The sequence below is a fragment of the Acanthochromis polyacanthus genome, chromosome 12, assembly GCF_021347895.1.
Source record: "Acanthochromis polyacanthus isolate Apoly-LR-REF ecotype Palm Island chromosome 12, KAUST_Apoly_ChrSc, whole genome shotgun sequence".
NCBI classification, from domain to species: domain Eukaryota; kingdom Metazoa; phylum Chordata; class Actinopteri; family Pomacentridae; genus Acanthochromis; species Acanthochromis polyacanthus.
In genome coordinates this window covers 29,149,759-29,167,371 of record NC_067124.1, presented here as the reverse complement: position 1 = coordinate 29,167,371, position 17,613 = coordinate 29,149,759, and the positions used below count along the sequence as shown (strand labels likewise).

At 39.1% G+C, this 17,613-nt stretch overlaps 2 protein-coding genes across 2 annotated transcripts in view; both read right to left on the bottom strand.

Annotated features, from left to right (window-relative positions):
- On the bottom strand, positions 1–6,338 carry LOC127536437 (transmembrane protein 176B-like). The gene is made up of 7 exons (XM_051956787.1): positions 6,191–6,338; positions 4,664–4,858; positions 4,334–4,450; positions 3,842–3,898; positions 3,335–3,550; positions 1,151–1,273; positions 1–727 (listed from the first exon to the last, which is right to left on the bottom strand). The coding sequence occupies exons 2-7, from the start codon at positions 4,838–4,840 to the stop codon at positions 662–664; spliced, it is 756 nt and encodes a 251-aa protein (XP_051812747.1). The 5' UTR covers positions 4,841–4,858; positions 6,191–6,338; the 3' UTR covers positions 1–661.
- Positions 6,339–7,545: 1,207 nt separating this feature from the next.
- Positions 7,546–17,613, bottom strand: part of LOC110968873 (uncharacterized) — a 63,330-nt gene continuing 53,262 nt past the window's right edge. The window contains exons 19-26 of the mRNA XM_051956770.1: positions 16,894–17,108; positions 16,530–16,783; positions 15,269–15,400; positions 12,366–12,504; positions 9,190–9,583; positions 8,528–8,575; positions 8,143–8,186; positions 7,546–7,958 (exon numbers count right to left, since the gene is read on the bottom strand). Of these exons, the coding sequence (XP_051812730.1) occupies positions 9,558–9,583; positions 12,366–12,504; positions 15,269–15,400; positions 16,530–16,783; positions 16,894–17,108 (766 nt within the window). The 3' untranslated portion in view covers positions 7,546–7,958; positions 8,143–8,186; positions 8,528–8,575; positions 9,190–9,557. The remainder of the gene's footprint in view (positions 7,959–8,142; positions 8,187–8,527; positions 8,576–9,189; positions 9,584–12,365; positions 12,505–15,268; positions 15,401–16,529; positions 16,784–16,893; positions 17,109–17,613) is intronic.

Genomic DNA, 17,613 nt, shown 5'->3' with positions numbered 1-17,613 from the left:
TGGTGACTAAAAATTGATTTATTGCAATACAAATAACCAACCTGGTGAATTAAAGACAGCAAACAAAACCCAAAACCATGAGGCTGGAGCTCCCAGGCAGCAGCTCCTGTCAGAGAGAAACCTGGAATAGGAGTGAGAGGGATTAAATGGAGCTGAACCACTTGATCACAGGTGTGGCTCGTCAGCTGATGACCCTCAGCTCCAGAAAGACCAGACAGGAACATCTGTCCAGGTGGAGGGTTATCACAATACACATAAAAACATGTAACAGTCAACAGCTTTTACACCTGTATTTTCAATTGCATGCATAATATTGTGAATAAAAAAACAAAACAAAAAAACTGCAAGAAACCCAGTAATGCCACATGAACGTCTACAAACTCCTTTCTAGCAACAAACATCTTGTAAGGCACATCCCTTCATGGTAAAATTGTTACATGTAAAGACCAAAACAAAGATTAAAATGGACAGCAGCATGTTCAGTTTAGTGCAGATCACTGACATAAAGAAATGATATAGTAGAAGTGCATTTAGTTTAAAGCAAAGCTCAGCAAAGTGCCAGAATATGAAGACTGTACCATCTGAATTTGTGTGCTTCACTGACGCTGCAGCACAGAGAGTCAGTGGTTTAAAGCTGCAGGATCACAGTTCCTGCTGACATTCAGGCTCCAGGATCAGTGGTGACTTCATCCAGCAGCGGTTTGAAGTATTCTGGCTCTTCAGGGCTCTGAAAGAGACAAAGAACATGGAGAAGGTTCAGAAAAACCAGTTCACACACTCAAATTACATTATTGAAGAACAAAACGAAAGACTTTAAAATTGTTAATTAGCATATTAGCATTGGATTAGACAGTTAGAAATAAACTGCAATCAGACCAAACAAATATGTCTCCATTTTGATTCTTGAAAGTTGTCTCCTGGTGCTTTAATAAAACCTCCATCTGTCTTCATTCTCCAACCAGAGCCAGCATCATTGTGGTATTTTTGTGTCTCTGTGGCATTTTTTGTTCTTTTCATGACGTCTTCAAAATCAGTTTGCATCTCTGAACAACTGTTTTGTGTCTCTTTGTGCTTATTTGTGTCAGTGGCTACTGAAGGTTTTTGCTTCCTACATAAATCCAAATGTTTTTGGATTTTGTTCATACTCCACCTTGTTTGATTCCTTCTGTCTGCTCCTCAGAGCCTTGATCCCCAACACGGCAGAGCTGATGACGACGCAGAGCTCCAGGACCGACAAGACGATCAGAACACCAAATATTCCTCTCAGCAGCATCTGGAGGAACACAAAGAACAGCAGGGCAACACAGTCATGGCCAAAGTGGTATTTATTGTTACTTTAATCAATACTAATTCATTTTAGAAACAAAATATTCCTATTGCACAATAAACAGAGCACTGCTCTCACTTCCATATTGTGCTACATTCCTGTTAACGTACAAATCTCTGCATCAAAATAATATTTTAAATGACTATTATCTAACTTCAGAGCACCTCTGAGAGGCAAAGTATCAATAACTTGAACTATAACACCTCACTGGCTGAATTTCTCTTAATCTGGAGACACTACAATTCACTGATGTTCCCTAAACGCCTCACAGTCAGGCTGCAGTCAGCTGAGCTGCTGTGCACAGAGAAGCCTCTAGTCTCCATCAGTTACTGCAGCAGCTCACATTAAAAAGAGTGAAAAAAGAAGTTCTAATGTCAGATTTACCTGAAACCAACTGGATTTATCTACATGGGCTGTTTTCTGGATGTATTTATACTGGTTCTCAGTGCTCCAGATTGCAAATAAATGGTCACATTTTGTGACTAAAATTTGAGACAGCAAAAGTAAATTTCTCATCTACTCGTGCATGTGCGACTAGTAAATACGTGGTTATGTGACCGAGCTTTCAGCTTGACAGTCCGGCAGATGAGTCGGATAAACACAGCGGTTCGGCTGCAAACCTCTCCCCATTTTTCTTCCCAAAACATTTCAGCGAAAAGCATTTCTGAAAGCATTTGAGGTGAGAAACAAGATGTGCAGCAGCTGAATCTCTCCTCGTTTTAGGTTACTGATGGCGAGTTTAGATGTTTGGAAACAGTTGCCTGGGATCTCCGCACACCGCGTCGAATTTACATAAAGTAGAAGACCAGTCTACTTTATGCAATTAAGTTGCAGCCCACTCTGATTAAACACACCAGATCGCACCTGGAAATGCACCGCAACCGGACCAGCATGCTGCATATGGTGTGTTTCCAGCTGTGATCCCATGTGTAAGCTGTTTATTATGTTGTGTCTACTGCTGCACAATAAAATTGAAAACATTATAGTTTCTCATTTATCAGTAATTCAGTGAAAATATGTGAATATTTACTTTGCAAGTATCCTAAAATTTAAAGTCTGGAGCCCTGGTTCTCCTAAATTTCTATTGTAAATGAGCTCATAATGTAATGAATATTAAGTGTCAGAGATTAAAATGCTTGGGTAAATGGAAAAACATCTGCTGTATTAAATTCAATTTACTGATTAGTTGAGGAAAGTGTTTGAAATTTGCAACCCTAATTTGAACATATTTTAATTTATCATACAATTAATCTGCTCGTTATTTTTAAGTTCTTACATGACCCATTCCCTTCCCATTACAACCATTTCTCAATTACAGTGTAGTACTGTTTAGTTTCTCAGCATTTGCATATTTTCACAAACTTTAATACTCTGGATTTCTTATGACTTTGTGTCTAAGACTTCACCATATATGCTATAAAAAGAGACATTTTTCTCATATTTGCTACATAAAGTCTCCAAATATTTTTTCTGGGATAGATGAATGTGGGGCTGCACAGTACAGTAGTGGTTAGCACTTTCGCCTTGCAGCAAGAAGACCCCTGGTTCAAATCCCGGGGTAGGCCTGGGATCTTTCTGCATGGAGTTTGCATGTTCTCCCTGTGCATGTGTGGGTTTTCTCCGGGCACTCCGGCTTCCTCCCACAGTCCAAACATATGCTGAGGTTAATTGGTTACTCTAAATTGCCCGTAGGTGTGAATGTGAGTGTGATTGTTTGTCTGTATATGTAGCCCTGTGACAGACTGACGACCTGTCCAGGGTGTGTCCTGCCTTCACCCGAGTCAGCTGGGTTAGGCTCCAACACCCCCCACGACCCTAGTGAGGATAAAGTGGTGTATAGAGAATGGATGGATGGATAAATGAATGTGGTGAAACTAAAGTCAAAACCTCAAAATATTCAATCAATATTCATCTAAAAGTTTCAGAAGCTGAAGGAAGCTGTGGAGATGGTGATCATGAACATACAACTTATATTTTGACTGTAGAAATAACTCTTTCCATAATTACCTGAGCCAGTTCTCTGGCCTCCAAGCACTTCTCCTGCAAGAGATCCCTCTCAGGAGATGGAGTAGTTGTAGTATCATGTCTTCTGTCCCAGTAGTAGTCATCATAACGGTCACAATACCACCCCAGAGATATGTCTTCTATGTTGATGCTGTACAGGACAATGGCTGTAATGGCAAAAGCAACTCCTGCCAGATTCAGAACCACGGTGAGGATGACCTGAAACACAACACTCTTTACTTTATGGACAGAAATATATAAGATGTCACAGCCATATATAATACATCATTTCAACATAAAATAAACAATAACATTTGTAAATAGAGTGAGCAGGTAGATTACACTCAGTGCACTGTGGCCCATTAAGTTCATCTGCAGATAATGTGCAGATTTTTGGCCCTGATTTGACCAATAATTGGTTGAAGTGTTTCAATCCACCAACATTTGCTTCAGTTGACTACAGAACTAAAGAAAAGAAGTCCTTCTAAGATTAAAAGTTCAACTACTCACCAAACATGGACTGGGGTACTTCTCAGACAAAATGCACACGATGCCAAACACAATGAACTAGACAAAAGACAAAAATATATTTTAAAAAATGCTCACAGTTCTATTCTGTCATACAAACACTGAATAAAAACTCATTGATGTAAATTCTATCATCTTCTATTGAGTGAAGACATCTCATCTTGTGCTCACACTGATAGTGACATGAAGAAGCTCCTTTTTAAAAAAAAAATAAAAACATCTCAGAACAAAGAGATGTCTGATAAGAAGACACAGATTCAGTGTCAAACCTTCTCCAGAGCTCAGAAAGCCTGAACACTCTGAACTGCTGTTTAGTGAAGGTGTTCAGTGTAATAAACTCAACAGCCTCAGTAAAACTGGAGAGACTCTACAGCTGCAATTTCTGCAGGAAAAGTTCTGTTGTATTTGAGTTAATGACACAACAAAAACATGACGGAGAAAACAAAATCTGGAATCAAACATCAGCTTGCTTACCAACGCTCCCAACCAAAAAGGAAACATGGCAAAAAAAAAAATATGCCACCAGGAACTAGGGCCGAGGAGGATGGCTCCAAAGCCAAGATTGAGCAGCCCAACCATAATCTGCAGAGTCTGTGAAACAGGAAGCACAGTATAAACTACAAACATGGTGCACAACACAACTCTCTCATGGTTTCATAGAAATCATCTCATATAAACACAACAACACCTGAAGCTCAAACACAGGTCTCCATGATTTATTCAAAGTTTGATTCAAAATCAGAATCGGAGAAAAAAAATGTATGAATTGAAAATCTGGGAGCATCTTGAAGCATTGATGCTCACCCCCAGCACTGACTGAGAACTTCTCTGGATCCTCCTCAGCTGCTGAGACACCGAGCAGCAAACTGGACTGTAGCAAAGACCCTTGAAGATCTGGCACAGAGGAGGCCAAGCACTTTGGGGGTCCGAGGTCAAAGTGAACACAGTGACCCCCTCGGCCTTGGTAACAGTCACAGACATCCTGCCTGCTGCTGGACACTGAAAGACAGGATTTAGAAGACACTATTTAAAAGTCCTGCATCAGATGAAGACTGAACCCAAACCTCCAACTGTACATGGATGAAGACACCACAGGAACAACTCTGCTGGTGACATTAGAGCTTCTAACACTTTGTGAAATTGGACCATGCTGGCTGAAGGATCTGACCAAATAAACCTCCAAGTTAAGAGGAGAAAAGAAACTGTGGGGCAACACGGTGAAACCAGTTTCAAGTTGGATAGTTAGCAAAGTTAGCTTGTAGATTTGATAGGAATTGTTTGCTTCTGGTTCACCCAGCTGAACAATCACTGATAGTCTGAGTTAATGAATCCAAAGACAGCTTCATACTGTTATTTTTCTATTGTGGATTTAATATTAGGCTGCACAGAGGTTTGGTGGTTAGCATCATCCCCTTGCTGCTAGAAGATCCACAGTTTGCATCCCCGCCTTCCTGGTATCTTTCTGCATGTTCTCCCTGTGCATGTGTGGGTTTTCTCCAGGTACTCTGGTTTCCTCCCACAGTCCAAAAACATGTTCAGGTTAATTTCTAACTCTAAATTATCCGTCGGTCCGTTTGTCGCTGGATGTAGCTCTGTCATAGACAGATGACCTGTCCATTGTGTCCCTTGCCTTCACCTTAAGTCAGCTGGGACAGACTCTAATGAGGAGTCAGTGGTGTAAGAGATCATGGATGGATGAATTAAATATTAAAACATAATTTAGACTTAAAACAAACAAAAACTCAAACCAGTTAATCAGCTATTAAAATAGGTGGTCATTAATGTAATATTTGACAACTGGTCGATTAATCTGACAGGATTCACACAGACATTAATAGAAATGTGGACACAACGAAACAATAGAAGAAATGCAGAAGTACAAAAAAAGTTTCTGTATTGAAATGTGAAAATAAATTCAGGACATGAATTTAACAATGTCCTTGTTTGGTTGTAAAATGTAGATATTGTTTATTTAATCATTTATATCTACATTAATGTATACTTAAACCATTTTTCGACCTTCCTAAAACCCGGAAATGAAAGTGATATCAGCTCTATTGCTGATATTGTTAATATTCTTTATGAAAGCTGCGTGGTCGCTTAATACTCAGTGTTTAAGGTGTTTAAATCACCTTCTACTTATCAGTGAAAGCAGGGAAATAACACCAGCAGCTCTGTCTAATTCAGCACAGTTCAGCAACAACATTAGCAAAACGAAGAAAAAAGAGAAAGAAACACTTTTCTTGTTATCTTTCAGTAAAAGTGCTCCAGGAAGGACAAACTCTTCACTGCTGGAACTGAATATTGTTATCTGACGGAAATGATACTCACCACGAGAGAGATTCTGGATTTCAGGAGGCGAAGCTCGACTTATTCCAGTAAGCTGACGCAGTTTTATTTCCAGGAAAACATCTGGTCCTTTAAGCTCTCAGACTTCACCTCCTCCCAGGATTGTCTCCAAGTCCTCAGCAGCGCTCAGTGCTGCCACCGGTGGCCGAAAACGGAACTGCATCAACTGCAGAATAAATCCCTCCTGAACCCTGTAACACAGGGTTCTAAATCTACCTGCGGCTATCTCAAGAGTAAAGTGTACACGACTCGACCAAGAACTCTGGATGAGTTAAAACAGAGAATTCAGGATAAAATTCACAGTATCCCAGCTGAGATGGTGCAGCGGTCAATGAGGAATCTCAACAGCAGATTTCAAGAATGCATTCATACAGGAGGACGCCATCTGCAAGAAGTAATTTTTAAAAAAAATGAAAATTCCACCATTGTTTCTTAAATGACATGTTTTAAGGTTTCAGTTACTATGAATAAAATATTTTTCTTCCATCACTCTTGGTTTTATTGGATTGTTAAAAAGTTCCTGTTTTATTTGTGTCACCCTGTACATTAAAATATCTAGATTTTGAAAATGAAAAATGAGTTCAATTAATGTCTTGAATTTATTTCTGCATTTCCATACATCAGATCTTTTATTCATTTTTTTTATTCTCTTGTATTAATTTCTTTTTCCATTCTTTTCAAACTCATCTGAGCTGCTGCAGTAGCTGATTGAGTCTAGAGTTTTCTCTGTGGACAGCAGCTCAGGTGATTTTCTTTTTCTGTTAGATTAGTAGCAATATTTCACCTTTAACTTTCTAGTGCATCAACCTACTTCATTTTATAAGAAATGGACAAAATTTATATTATTGAAAACCGGTTTGATTAAACATTCAGAACTTAGATCAAATTTAACACATAAAACACTGGATTAATATATATAATCATTTGTCTTTCCACTGTATCTGCATTTTACATGGAAATACTGTACTGTTTCGACACTAAATTAGAAGCATTTTTTTTTATTGTTTTTCTTCCATCTGTTGTCAAAGAGCTGCTCAAAGGGAACTGTTTGGAGTTATTGGGGTCCCAACAATTTTGTCCAGCACATTTTTTTGAGTTTTGTGTAAAATTATGTCAATTTTGGCTTTTTTCTTCTGTTTTTTGTATTTTTCCATTGCACATCAAGGAAATAAACACGTGTATAACAAAAACATTTGTAATTGCAGCAATTTCTGGGAGAAATGCTGTATTTTCTGGAAAAAATCCAGGGGTGCCAGTGCTTTCGTCCATGACTGTATAACTGAGTTCACACAAGCCATCTCCACAGACTAAAAAGTCCATCACAAAAGCAAAAGGAATCCAGTCCAAACCAGTTTAAAATCAATTTCAAAACCAGCATAAAACCAGTCTGAACTCAGTCCAAAACTTTCTGAAATAATAAACTAGATTAACAAGTTTCTGTTTGTTTCCATCACTGCCTGTCTTTGGATCATGAGCTGCTGTCTGACAGCATCTGCACCAGATCATTCCTGTTTATTTTCTTAAAGGCCTTCTTGGTCAACTCCACAGTCTCCACAAGGGTGTAGGTGTGAATCATCAGATCCACCAGGTCCAACATGTCTGCCTTGTCCAGTTTACAGTTTTGGATGTATGGGAGGTCCAACATGAAGTTTCTGTCCTTCAGGGTCCACTTGAATTCTTTAAACTCTGACTCATTCAGATCTTGCAGCATTTTCTGAATCCTCTCTCTGTCTGATGTGATCGTTGCTGCCTGATGAAGTCAAAGCAAACAAACCAACAAAAGGATGTGATCAGATCATAGCTTCATCAGTGGATAACTGATCATCAGTTGTACATCCACTTTAATCAGGAGTTTAATGAGTGACAACTTAAAACACTGAATTATTTTCATGCTGCATCTGATCAAATCAAAGCTTTGTCACTTTGTTACTCACTTTGTGCAGATGTGCAGACAGCTGTTCATCCACAGAGAGTTTCTCTGAGGAGAGAGGAAAAAACAAATGACCGTCTTGATTCCAGCAGAGTTCTAATACAAAAATTTTGATCTCAAAATTAGCAGTGAGTGAAGCTGGACTCTGGTTTGTGTTCTTGTTTCTCTGAGCTCATGGGAAGGTGAGTGAAACAGCAGCAGCTATAAAGTGTGGCCAGTTAAACACATCACCTCTAAAGACCACAAATCTCACTTGAGTTGACATTCTGTGCAGCACTTCCATGGATGATGGTAACTTTTCTGACACTTGATCAAATTCCACCTGTTTCTATTTCTTGTTCTTTAAAATCATTTAGTTAAGAGAACAGCATTAATTCCTGTAAACTTACCATCAGCCACAGCGCTGACCCCGGTTGCTCCACTCAAAGATCCTGCAGCTGTAAAAAATATATGAAATACTGAAATGCTCTGTTTGTCATGAAAAGGATGAACAAACTGCTTTCTTTAATACATTTGATTCATAAAACATCAAAAACAGATGCAGGCTCTGACTGTCTTATTTTCTGAATTTGACCTCAACTTGCTCTTCTTGGTTTTAAATCGTTCCTCTCACTGCTTTTCTGTTTCTAAGGTGTCTGAAAAGTCAACATCTGAAAATGAACATTCATCACTTTTTCAGTTTTATTGAGGTTTGACATGAATCAACTAAAAATATCAAGCTATTGTTTCATATCTTCAAACCAAGTAACACATGCTGCAGAAGGATGAAGCTTCATATAAAGCTCAAACACAAAGTTTTCTCTGTAGAACCTCTTGGTCAGAAAATCTAACATAACTCACTGTCACTAGACCAGGAGAACTGTCCATCTGTGTCTTTGATTAGAAAAGATGTGAACAATTTTATTCCACAGACTGTCATGAAATACCAATCATGTTTACATTCTGGGAAACATTGAAATCCAGACACTTTATAGAAATGACTGCAGAAGGAATAAATTAATCTGACTGGATATTGGAAGCCTTAAGTTTCAATGATCAACAAGTAATCTACCTCCTACTGCAGCGTCAGAACATGATCCAGTTGATGACTCTGCAGCTGCAAAACATTAAAAGACACGTGAACTCATGAAACTGAGTAACATGCACTGTTCTGGATGTTGTACATGAACATGAACACAAAGACGACTTCTGAAGAGTTTTCATTTCATGTGTGATTTGAAATAAGTTAAAACAAAGGAGCAACAATACAGTTATAGGGATGCATGTGACAGTAGCTGGTAGCTGACGGTAACTCACAAACACAGACACAATAATAACAAAACCACAGCTAACTCTATTCTACTTCAAAGATCTGCAACATATGGAGTTTTACTAAGACTGAAATCCAAAGTTCTTCTAAATCCTCTTCAGACTTACCTTCTACAGGACAGAGCTTGGATGGTCATCTGAAATAAGATGCACAACAAATCAAATTATCATCACAGTTACGGTTCATGTTGTAGTTTAATGCATACATGTACATTCAAAACAAAGGCTTCAGTAACAAGGTGTGTTCACAGATCAAAACAGGAAGCGGCTTTATACTTTTCTACTGCAGAGAAACACTTCAGATCAGAAGTGTTTTTCTGTCATTTGTGAAACAAAACCGGCGGTTCACGCACAAACTGATTTTCATATTTGTTGGCTGTTAGTTTTCAATACAACAGCTGTTCCAACAGTCTAAAGCACTTACAGCTGTGACCAAAAGTTTACATACAGTTGCAGAAACCATGTATATAATAGCAGTCTTCAAATGGCTCCCACAACTCTTCATTTTCTATGATGGAATTAGTGCGTCATGTGTCTTTGTCACACACTAAAAACAAATATACATTTTGGTTCTGTCATAGATTTATTGAAGTTCTTTTGGAAATATGACCAAATCTACTGAGTCAAAATAGACAGGAACTTGAAATATGAGTTTTGGTGATGTTGCAAGTTGTGTTCATCAAATTTTCTAAGAGGCACAACCCCTTAACTTATTGTGAGTGATAACAATTGACTACAGCTGCTGACTCCTCTGAGGTCATTTAATTAGAGTCCATTCAATCCAATCATGAGACTCAGACACAAATGCTCCAGTGGGAAAGTCTGAGGAGCTCAAAAAAGATCTGAAATAGCAAATCATTGACTTAAAAAGTCAAAAAGGTCACTTGAAGCCATTTCAAAGCAGCTACAAACCCTACAATGATACACTATATTGCCAAAAGTATTCACTCACCCATCCAAATAATCAGAATTAGGTGTTCCAATCACTTCCATGGCCACAGGTGTATAATATCAGCACCTAGGCATGCAGACTGCTTTTACAAACATTAGTGAAAGAATGGGTCGCTCTCAGGAGCTCAGTGAATTCCAGCATGGAACTGTGATAGGATGCCACCTGTGCAACAAATCCAGTCATGACATTTCCTCGCTCCTAAATATTCCACAGTCAACTGTCCGCTGTATTATAAGAAAGTAGAAGTGTGTGGGAACGCATAGTGCCAAGAGATGGCCAACTTTCTGCAGAGTCAATCACTACAGACCTTCAAACTTCATGTGGCCTTCAGATTAGCTCAAGAACAGTGCTTCAGCAGACAGCTTCATGGAATGGGTTTCCATGGCCGAGCAGCTGCATCCAAGCCATACATCACTAAGTGCAATGCAAAGCGTTGGATGCAGTGGTGTAAAGCACGCCGCCACTGGACTCTAGAGCAGTGGAGACTGTTCTCTGGAGTGACCAATCACGCTTCTCCATCTGGCAATCTGATGGACAAGTCTGGGTTGGGCGGTTGCCAGGAGAACGATACTTGTCGGACTGTATTGTACCAAGTGTAAAGGTTGGTGGAGGGGGTTATGGTGTGGGCTTGTTTATCAGGAGCTGGGCTTGGCCCCTTAGTTCCAGTGAAAGGAACTCTGAATGCTTCAGCATACCAAGACATTTTGGACAATTCCATGCTTCCAACTTTGTGGGAACAGTTGGAGCTGGTCCCTTCGTCTTCCAACATGACTGTGCACAAAGCAAGCTCCATAAAGACATGGAGGACAGAGTCTGGTGTGAATGAACTCGCCGTCTCGTCCAACATTAGTGTATGACCTCACAAATGCGCTTCTGGAAGAATGGTCAAAAAATCCTATAAACACACTTCTAAACCTTGTGGACTGCCTTCCCAGAAGAATTGAAGCTGTTATAGCTACAAAGGGTAGACAGACGTCAGATTGAACCCAATGGATTAGGAATGGGATGTCACTTACCTTCATATGCGAATCAAGGCAGGTGAGCGAATACTTTTGGCAATATAGTGTATTACAGTATTTTAATTATTCAACCAAATTTTAGAATTTCTGTACAGATATTTTTGAGCCAGCAATTTTGTCATATTTCTAGAAGACCTTCAACAAATCTATAAATCAACCTAAATGCATTTTACTGTGTGTGTGTGTGTGTGTGTGTGTGTGTGTGTGTGTGTGTGTGTGTCTGTGTGTGTGTGTCTGTGTGTGGTCAGGTGCTGGCTATACTTGTGGGGACCAAATGTCCCCACAACTGAGGGAAAACCAAAAACAATGTCACTTGTGGGGACCTCATTTCAGTCCCCACAAGTTTAAACAGTGTTTTCTTGGCCATGTTGTTGTTACTGAAAAAAGTAAAAGTGCAAAAACGTTTCTTTAGGGGTTAGGCATTGTTTTGGTCTGGGTTAAGGTTAGGGTAAGGGTTAGGGGTTAGGCATGAATGGGAGTCAATGGTATGTCCCCACAATGATAGATAAACATAGTGTGTGTGTGTGTGTGTGTGTGTGTGTGTGTGTGTGTGTGTGTGTGTGTGTGTGTGTGTGTGTGTGTGTGTGTGTGTGTGTGTGTGTGTGTGTGTCAAAGATGCAAAAGTTTCAGTGATTCCTTTCAAGGAAATTCAGAGTTATAGGAGTCATTCGAAACTAAAGACTGTCATGACATAGCTACGATCTTTTCAAGTGTATGGAAACTTTTGTCAATGACTATTTATGGATTTCAGACTTTTCATGGAATTAAGTAAATTGGTGTTTATTCAAAGGCAAGTAAACACATAAATGAAGTTGTTACATCCAGACTGTGTCTTCTGATTAGTGTCACATGAAAGGTGATTTGGCTCTATTCCGTTTATTTTTCCATATATTAGATCTAATGATCGTCTTCAAATAGCGTAGGTAATGCTGTTTTATAATCACTGACCTTTTCGAATTTTGCAGGTCCAAACTGCTTCAGTCTTCTTTGAGGAAGGGTGTAGTGTCATGTTAAACTTTCTGTCTGGATTCTCAATGTACACTTCATAGAAGTTTGGGTCTTGGTTGTCATACCTGAGGGTTATTTCCTGTTTAAAAATATAACATAAAAGGATGAGGAGTTAGTATGATTCAATCATAAACTCTGAGAAAATATGGAGGTTCTGGGTCAAACTAGGTTGATTCCTGATTGGTCAACAGATAAAATGAACACTGGGCTCTTCAGAGCCAGGAAGGAGGCAATGTCATGTATGGCACCACTAATATCAGAACAGAAGTGCTTCATCATTGGATAAAGCTGGTCACTTAGAACCACTTTCTATAGTTTCTAGCAAGTCTCTCTCTCAAGGTGAGTGTACCCAAACTATGCCGGCAAAATACCCCCAACAAGAACTAAACCCCATGTGGGGAAAAACTTTTTTTCTTTTAGCCTTGCTAACATGTTCATGTACTGTTTCTTTTATGATGTTATGTTCAACACCATGGCTATGCATTTCCACCTTAAAACTGCAGTGTGTCAATGACAGTTGAAAGACATATTCAGACTTGTCATACATAACAAACCTCAAGAACCAATCCTGTCAGTTTGCAGGGTAACATTATTCCCCTTTAGAATCGGTTTCTGGTTCCAAAGTTAATGGCTGAATTACTCCAGTATTAGAACTTGTCATAGTAGAGCAGTTTTACAGTGTTTGAGCAGAGTGAAAGGGTGGCTCTAGCTGCAGTGAGTGGGGAATGAATGTGGAGAAAGGCAGGGACTTCATAGAACTGCACATTCTAAAGCAGGAAGAAATTATTTTAGTGGAAAAACCTAAATATTTAATTTTGATATACAGAGATAAGTTATAACCACTGAAATTAATGACTTGGATACTTTGTCAGGTGTTTATATGCTCGAGGAAAGACGTCATTATTGCGATACCATCAAACTGCACAAGATACAACGTCAATAAGATGCATTCATCACCTTGGAAGTTTGCCCTTTTCATTGCTTTTCAACATTGAATTGTGGGAAAAATTTAATTACAAATTACAAAAACAGCTCTTTAATGAAAAAAAAACAAATTGCGACAAAGTATTGTCATCTAAAAATAGTAAAACAAGCAGTTGCACAAGTATTCGCCCACTTCCAGTCAATATTTAGTCAAAGCACCTTTGTCTGCAGCGACAGCACTGAGCCTGTGCGGATAGGTCTCAATTAGCCTTAACATCTGAACTGCAATTTTAGCCCATTCTTCTTCATACGACAACTCAGTTAAGTGAACTAACAACTCAATGAACAGTCCTTTTCAAGTCCAACCACAAATTCTCTGTTGGACTGAAGTCTGGGCTCTGTGTCGGTCACTCCAGGAAATTCATCTTATTGTCATTATTTGTAGCTTGGAATGTAAGCTTTGAGTCATTCTCTTGCTTAAAAACAAAATCTTTTTCAAGTGTTAGTCCTTTTGTGTTAGGTAGTCCTCCAGGATTTCCCTTTACTTTGTTGCAATTATTTCACCTTCTGCCTTTGCAAGTCTTTAGGAGCCTGCAGCCAAGAAGCATCCTCTCTTCATGATGCTGCCACCACCATGCCTCCAAAAGAGATGGTTCAATTTATGAGGATGTAGTGTTTTGTGTCAAAGGACAGGCAACACTTAAGGGTACAGTCTGTCCCATCACAGCCGCTGAAGCTTGTAACGCTCTCAGTGGAGTCATAGGTGTCTTGGTGGCCACTTTCACTTGTCTTTTTTTCTTGCATGGTCCGTTATTAAGGACGAATTACACATGTATCATTATTTCTTAATGATGGATTTAAATGGATTCCAAGGGATAATCATCCTACCATCAATTATCTATACACTGCCTAATCCTCATTAGGGTCACAGGGGGACTGGAGTCTATCCCAGCTGACTTAGGGCGAAGACAGGGGGCACCTTGGTCAGGTCACCTGTCTATCACAGGGCTACATGTACAATTCATTTAAATTCAATTCAATTCTATGCAGACAAACAAGCACACTCACATTCACACCTACAAACAATTTAGAGTCACCAATTAATCTGAGCATGTTTTTGGACTGTGGAGGAAGTCGGAGAAAACCCACACTACAGGGAGAACACGCAAACTCCAAACTGCAGAAAGATCCCCAGAAAGAGCCCCCATCTTCTAGCTGCAAGGTGACGATGCTAACCACCAAGCCACTGTGCAGTCCAAGGGATTATCAGTGACTTAGACATTGTCTTGTAACTGTCCCCTGACTTATGCTTTTCAATAACCTTCTCACAGAGTTGCTTGATTTGTTCTTTTCTCTTCATGCTGTAGATGTAGCCAGGAATACTGACTCACTAGTGACTAGACCTCCCAGATACAGGAGTCTGAGTGCCACAGTCACTGAAACACTTTCACTGAATTCACATGATCTCCATTTCACTAAGTGTGTTACTTTGAACAGTAATTGGCTTCACCTGTGATGAATTAGGTGACTGACTAAAAACCTAGTGAATACATACACAATCATTTATTTTACATTTAATTTTTTTTGAATTCATGATCATTAACTTGCATATATCTGTTTTCACTTTGGGGAAAAAAATGTTTTTGGTAAAATCTTGTCATCTCATTAAAGTGACCACGATTCAATGTTGAAAAGCAATAAAAGTGGAAACTTTCAGTGGTGGTGAATAAGTTCTACAGTAACTGTGTAGTCACAAAACTTTACACAGGTGTAGTTAAGAACAAAATACACTCTGTGTTCTAAAACAGGTCTGGTTTGAGTACTGAGTATTCATGTAGTAAAGTAGTAACGATTACTAATGTGGTTAGAATATCAATATGCTGATGGTCTCCAGTCTTACATTAATGTACTAACCGTACCTCTGGATCTATTTCTGCTGTGTCTATGTCAGCTGTGAGGGTGAAATCTTGCTGCATTTGCAGGTACTTGTTCGGGCGTGGCTTTTTGACTATTTTCTCATATCCACTGGAGGATTCTTCTTTGTCCACCTTCTGTGAAAAAACAATGCAAGCACAATGCTGCTTCAAGATCACAAAAGAATTGTCTGTCATCTGCAGTTTTACAAGAGTAATATAGTTTATTTAGGAAAACACTGAGGAAGAGGCCATGTTAATGAGGATAAGGAATGAAGTTTAAAAACGACTGGAAACATGGTGTAAAATTTGGATGGGACCAAAACACAAATTATGATTACACGAGTAAACAGTGAGAACAGCCTACGTGTAAAAATTAGGGACCCAGTAACAAAAGTGAGAACACTTCTATGCGATATGACTTTTATTTCAAATCATTCAAGCTTGAATCGCCTTACAGTAATTGCACTATTTTGAAGGTGAATGCTTGAGTATTTGTTCTGATCTCAAATTTAAACCCCACAAATTAGATTTTCCATATTAAAAATTCCGGCCCACAGTAGGAACTCAGCTAAAGTCAGTAATGACACCTTTCATTAGTGAGAATGAATTTTTCCAATACTTCATATGTCCGCTTTTATTTTTGATGACAGACTCAATGCTCCTCAGCATGGAGGATACCAAATTCCTGCAGATGTTCTGACATTCTACACAGACTATTTTTGTCAGTTGCTCCTTGCTAAAGGTGTTGTTATTTTTGCTTTACATTTCTCTTTAAAATACACCCCAAGTGTGAAGGTAGGTCGTAGTTTTCATTTTGTTCTTTTGTAGAAACATTTATGATTTTGTGTTTTGGATGGTTCTCATGCTGGAATATTCCGATTCTGCCTTTTCTGCTCGTCAGCCAGTATTTTGGTATATCTACAGACATTTATGATGCCATCTATAAATCATCTCCCCAACACAATTAGCACTCATGTAGCCACATATCACACTCCCACCTTCGTGGGAAACAAGACTCCTAAGGCGTTGTTTTCCTTTTAGACACATTTGGTTGTTGTGGTCTCAAAATATCAAGACTTTATTCTTGTAATTGTCATTTTATGTTCTCATATTTTAATCCCCACAATAGTACAAATATTGTTTAAGTATAAAATATTTGAACAGTATTCTCACAGTTCCACTTTGTTGTCATTGTCAAAATTAGCCTCATACTCTGCTGTTGGCTTTGGTGTTACATATTTGTGACACTAAAATGTTCACTAACCTGTTGTAGAGCAGGATCCAGTGGGATCACATAGACGTGGAGCTTCAGGAAACGTGTGTTGGGTTCATAGTACATTAACACCTTACATTCAATTTTCGTAGGAAAGAAAATTTCTATCAGGGTCCCCAACAGAGAGAAACTTGGCTCAGTTAACTTCACATGTGATGCTGTGACCTCAGACACTTTTTCCACAACATCTCCACACTCATTTATGTGGAGGACGGCAAACTTGTCCAGTATTTTAGGGTTGTCCTCTGCACAAAATCCACATCAGGTACATACAGTGAGAAGAAAAGGTTTGCATCAGACTGTCAGAAATGTACAGAGTTAATACATGTAAAGTGTTTTCTCCACGTCCTCTTACCGATGCAGATCCAGTGTGGCAGGTACACTTCATTTAACTTCCCAGCAATGACTGAGATGTCTATTAGGGCACCTGCAGGCATGTACTGTCTGCTTTTCATCCTCTCCATGTGTCCTCCCCAAGAGCAGAACTGGTACTTAAAGCTGGCGTTTTCCTCACAGACCCAGCGCAAGCCAGAGACACTGCATTCAAAGCGTCCTGCTTCAGACTGCAGGCTGAAATGTAAATTGAAATAACAGGTTCAGTTGAGTTGTGAGTGCTTAGGATTGAGTACAGCTGCTGACTTCTCTGAGCAAATTGAAAAAGGATCCATTTTATATAGGGCTGCAACTAACGATTATTTTAATAATCGATTAATCGGCCGATTATTTTTTCGATTAATCGATGAATCGGATAAAAAAACATTTTTAATTTCCGCCTCTTTATTCAGAAATAGAAGATTTGGAATGACAGAACAAATAAGATCATTATAGGGAAGCCTTCATCTTCAACCATAGACAGAGGCTTCACGTCAGTGACGTTCATGTTGAGGATGCTCTTAGTTAGACAGCTGCTTGCTGTGGTGGACATGATGTCTTTCTCATCATAAAGCCTATCATTGCAATTCATCCTGCCTCAGTCCAACACAAACCAGTGTCTTCACTCAGATGTTGTCAGAAAATAAAAACTTGAGGCTTAATGTTCAAATTATTACCACTACAGTTTGCGAGTTATGTAATG

Bases quoted from the DNA above. Each gene is read 5' to 3' on its own strand.
- LOC127536437 (XM_051956787.1), bottom strand. From the start codon at position 4,840: ATGTCTGTGACTGTTACCAAGGCCGAGGGGGTCACTGTGTTCACTTTG. The intron at 1,274-3,334 runs GTAATTATGGAA...GTGTTCCTCCAG, and splicing joins AGGCCAGAGAACTGGCTCAG to ATGCTGCTGAGAGGAATATT. The intron at 728-1,150 runs GTGGAGTATGAA...TGTCTCTTTCAG, and splicing joins GACAGAAGGAATCAAACAAG to AGCCCTGAAGAGCCAGAATA.